The sequence below is a fragment of the Gadus macrocephalus genome, chromosome 16 (genome assembly GCF_031168955.1).
Source record: "Gadus macrocephalus chromosome 16, ASM3116895v1".
NCBI classification, from domain to species: Eukaryota; Metazoa; Chordata; class Actinopteri; order Gadiformes; family Gadidae; genus Gadus; species Gadus macrocephalus.
The window spans coordinates 13324610-13329384 of NC_082397.1; the positions used below are offsets into that span (position 1 = coordinate 13324610).

A 4775-nucleotide genomic window follows, 5' to 3' on the forward strand; every position below is an offset into this window, starting at 1 on the left:
GGTGCCAATGGACCTCCACATTTGGATCCTCGGAGCTTTATAAGGGACACGCTTGTTGCTGCACCGCGGGAGCTGCTGTTGGTGGGCCGTAAGCACTTTCGGAAGGGTAGATTATGACCTCAACGTGGACATTAAGGGATTTGATTGGCCCGTGGTGAAGCAAGCCAGGAGCAGAGGCCGCACCATGATCAGCAGCTTAGAGTAGCATATTTTTAACATCAGAAGTTGAACCAATTATGGGACAGAACAATGCTTTTTAATTATAGGCGAGAATGTGTGCCGTCCAAATCGTGATGAAATTATACCTTATACATTTAAAAAAAATGCTATTAAGACTTGTTAGGCCTACTGCAAAACTTTCATTTATGTTATAGAATATGGGTCGAGCTTTAGCACGCTGCAACACTTTTATACAAAGTGGCAAATATGGTAAAATAGAAACATGCTAATTGATTTAATTCAGGGGTATGTGTGGCGCCACCTATAGATTAACTCATAACATCTGAGAAAACGTATTAGTTTCACATGTGACATTTATAGAGAAGGCTGTGTTTTTTTTAAACAACTGCATGGAGTGCCGTACAATAGCCAGCACTCCACTTGATCCAACAAAAGTAATCTGACCGACCTGTAAATAACACTAAATTAATAGCTAAGCTAGAAGGCATTCTGTGTACTGTAAAGCTGCCACAAGTCACGTACACAAAAACAAGACACGATTGTAGTGAAATTAACTTTGTAATATACAGGAAGTGTTTATAAAACATGTTGCAATATCAGGAGTCGGATTATATAAAAAAAATCAAATAGTCGATTAACATAGAAAGAAAAAATTAAACCAAGATTTAAGCAAATGTCAGGGAAGTGCTGCTGGTTGATTCTGCTGGAATACCTGAAGTATTGTAAAGACAACACCCACAATTTTAAGATGCCCTTTTCATAATGTCCATAAAAAAAAAAATCATATGTCATTATCAAAATGATTAAAATACATTTGAACAGTATAAAAAAAAAAATCTATACCAACAGCATGTTTTTTTGTTTTTTTTAGGGCTTGGGGTATATAGCCTTGTTTTCCCCATCAATGTTTTCCCCCCAAACACATCCACTCCAAGGATTAGGAAATCACATGGAATACGTTGACAATTGTATGAATTTAAAATCACCTTAAAAGTAAACACTTCAATTCTCAAACTAGTATCAAAATATACAAACAACCTGAGAATACACATATCTTGTCCAAATAAAACTCAGGATCTCCCTGTTCAAGAAGTCCCAATTAAAATGAAACAGACAATCTTTTTTTTCCCCCTTCCAATACAAAAGAAGCCTCTCAGTAGCGTCTATGTCTACCCTCCTGATTTCCACGTTGTCCACCCCGGTGGTTGTCGTAGGGACGGCCTCCGCTGTTGTCATGGTGCCGCCCAGTCCGCCGGTCGTTGTGGTGATAGTTGTCCCTATTGTGAGTGTTCTGCTGGTGACGGCTGGACTCCTCTGTGTAGCGCTGACTCCGGCTGTGGTGGGTACTGCTGTTGTCGTTAGCGCCACCGCCGCTGTTGTTGTTGTACTGCTGCTGGGACGACTGTCGCTGCCAATTTGAAGGGTTGTCCTGTTGCCAAGAGCCGCCACCGATGCCACCAGGGGCCCCGGCGCTAGGCTGGTTCCTCGGTGCAGCGCCGGCTAAGCCCCCCCCATTCAACTGCTGAAGCTGCTGCATGTGCAGCTGCAACATCATGTTGTTCATCTGAGGGGGCAACCAGAATACAATGAACAAAATGTAACAAGGTGCATGTGTACAGACCTATTTTAAACAAGGACATCAATATGCTTTTAAAAATCATCTGATAGTTACGATATAGAAGATGAGCTGCATGTCCAAACTTGGTCAAAAAACATGCATCAAGAAGGGATCATTAGGTTACTCTGTCTGGACCATGCCACACGGGACGAGGAAGGAATAGAAACGTACCACAACATGCTTCTGCAGGCTGTCTGGAGAAGAAAATGTCCTTTGGTTTTGAGGAGAAGGGGAGTAAGGAGGGGAATTCCACTGGACCGGAGTTCTGTGAAGATCAACAACAACCAAACCGTTAAATATTCCCCAAACATCTTACATCTTGTGTGCATAAGGTTATGGTAGAATACATGTATTCTATGTCTTTTTTGTGCCGCTTTACCAAACTGTTAAATATATGTAGCTATATTAAAAAATAAATGTAAATAGTCATTGCTGTTTAAACCATTATAGATTTTGGACAAAAAATGTATGGGTCAAACATGTAACCAACTTACATTCGGCCATGGGGGTTGGGAGTGTTGCCAGGGCTCGTGTTTTGCTGCTTCCCGGGGCTGTTGCTGTGGCTGCTTCCTGTGGTACATCAGACAGAGGGATGAGAGGGGCTGAGCATTACGTTCAATTGATGAAGACATAACTCCGCTCATGAATGCAATCTGAAAGGGGCATTTCACCCCAAATAAAAAACGTAAGCTTCCTAAAACACCACACTGCTAAATGCTTTGCTACAGCTAAAAAATAAATAAATAAATAAAAAAAGGCTTTGCAGGGTTGCCGACTCCAACGTTTGCCACACGCTTTCATCTTCAGCCTCCCGCTCTCACTACCCGAATAATTCTCAAAGCACAACACTGCGACAGCAGAGATGGACAGGCAAACATTTTATGGTCAACTCTATACTCTAGAGTCTAGAAGATATGTAAACTGCATTTTTCATATGTCCTTGCCATGGAGCTGTATCTTCAATTACTTGGTTTGGTGAGCGAGTGTTGATTGGACAGTGTGTGAGTATTTCCCTGGGTGATAGTAGAAGTCAGGCTATATCATTAGATTTTAGACCTAAGCTCACACCAAATGTTAAACTGCATTTTATTTAAAGCCCTGATGGTGAATTGAGTCGAAACATGGGTACGTGATTAAGTGCAACCCTGGTCTGCTTCAATCATTTAGAATAATTATTGTTGTATACATCTACCATAATAATCGTATTAGACAAAGTTTTCGACCAACCATCCTGAACGATTCACTTGTTAGACACTCACCTGATCTAAACTGAACACCGATCGTCTTGCCGAACAGCGTCGTCCCATCAAGCAGCTGCATGGCGTAAGGCACCGACACTTCATGTCGGTACACAGCGAAGCCGAACGTCTTCTGTTTTCCTTCATTGTCTTTGGGAATCTTGGTTTTGCAGAGAGGTCCAGCCTGCGAACAGCAGACAGGCTTAGAACACAAGAGGTACCCATTTCCCCAGTACACCACACTCAGGAACCTAGATATTATTAACCGTAAGTAACTGTTAACGTTGTTTGTACTCCATGCAACTTAGGTCTTGCACAGCCATAATACTGAGATAAAACGAAGTATTATGTAGAAATAAAAAAAAGATAAACGTCAAAGTATTAGCCGCCAATTAGGACACTAACGTTACAGAATATAATGTATTATAGATTCATATTAAACTATAAACGTTTAAGTTTTATGGAATCATGTTGAACTATAGAAAATCAACTCTGAACAAGAAGCCTTATGCTAGTTAGCCGCACCAAGCTAACGTCACGTTACCTGTACAAACAATTCAAACAATATTTCCTCGGACACTCTTTGGTCCAAATTTCGAATAAACAGAGTGCGATCGGCTTCTTCTTCAATTCCCATTTTGCTAACAGCAATACAGCCCCAAAGCAATGATGTATCTTGTGTAAACAAACGATGGCTAAAATCTGTACGAAGGGCCTTCGATTGCCATAAAATAAAATGCTGCCGTTATATCCCCGCATATGTCGTAAAACATTTTCTGACTTTATGACGTAAAATAAGGCAATATTCAGACCAGCCTTTAGGAGGCGGTAAAGTAACGTGCATTGTATCGCTTTGAAATTTATTTATTTTTTCAAATTTTCATTTTCTTAAGTCATACGACCTAAGAAAATAACGAATGACTAATTATATAATTTTCAAGGTACGACGATCACATTTGTCTAATGCATTAAATATATGTATTCATATTTCTCAAATAAAACAATTTGTTGTATGTGCCTCTTCAAATTATAAATCCGGTTCAGTCAGTTTGCTGATGCAAATGCTCATACAAAATATCCTATATATATATACATAATATAATACGCCAGCTAGCGCATTAATTGAGAACGGTAAACAGACAATTTGACGGAACTACTTGTCCAGGTGTCCGTATATCAGGAGTTAATGCACACCCTGCATCCAATCAGAATCGAGTATTCCCGCAGACCGTGGTATAAATATATATATATATATATCCCCAACTTTTGCTATCATGAGTTTGTCTACCAATGAAAGAGTGTTTTTTGTTTATTTCATCATAATCTTTGCAGTGTGTGTTCTGTCAAGTGTGTGTATGGGGGTTTTGTGTGTTTGTGTGTGTACCTGCTGAATATAACATTGGGGAGCAGTAGAGGTCAAGAGTGTGCGTGTGTGAGGGGCTTGACCACTGCCTCAATCAGATGGGCCTGATCCTGTGCCCTCCATATTAATGAGATTGATTGGAAAGGATAATGATTCTCCTTCATGCCTTCGAAACATCCTCCATGGTTTTGGAGTGGGGGTAAATCACCTATAAGCAGGACAGATAAGAATAGCACGTCAATGTCAATTTGAAGTACTTTGTCCTTGTGGTACCCTTCTGGTTGGATCTCTCATAACCCTCAATTATCCAACCCTATTTTTTTCGCCTTCACAAATCTGTATGCATCATTTCAGAGCAAGTTTTAGGATGAATTAC

The 4775-nt window shown here is 40.3% G+C and overlaps 1 protein-coding gene across 1 annotated transcript; it reads right to left on the reverse strand.

Annotated features, from left to right (window-relative positions):
• Positions 1 to 719: 719 nt before the first annotated feature.
• Positions 720 to 3789, reverse strand: rbm7 (RNA binding motif protein 7). Its single transcript, XM_060075050.1, has 5 exons — positions 3581 to 3789; positions 3058 to 3220; positions 2293 to 2368; positions 1970 to 2063; positions 720 to 1744 (listed from the first exon to the last, which is right to left on the reverse strand). Exons 1-5 carry the CDS (start codon positions 3671 to 3673, stop codon positions 1334 to 1336), a joined length of 837 nt encoding a protein of 278 aa, XP_059931033.1. The 5' UTR covers positions 3674 to 3789; the 3' UTR covers positions 720 to 1333.
• Positions 3790 to 4775: the final 986 nt, after the last annotated feature.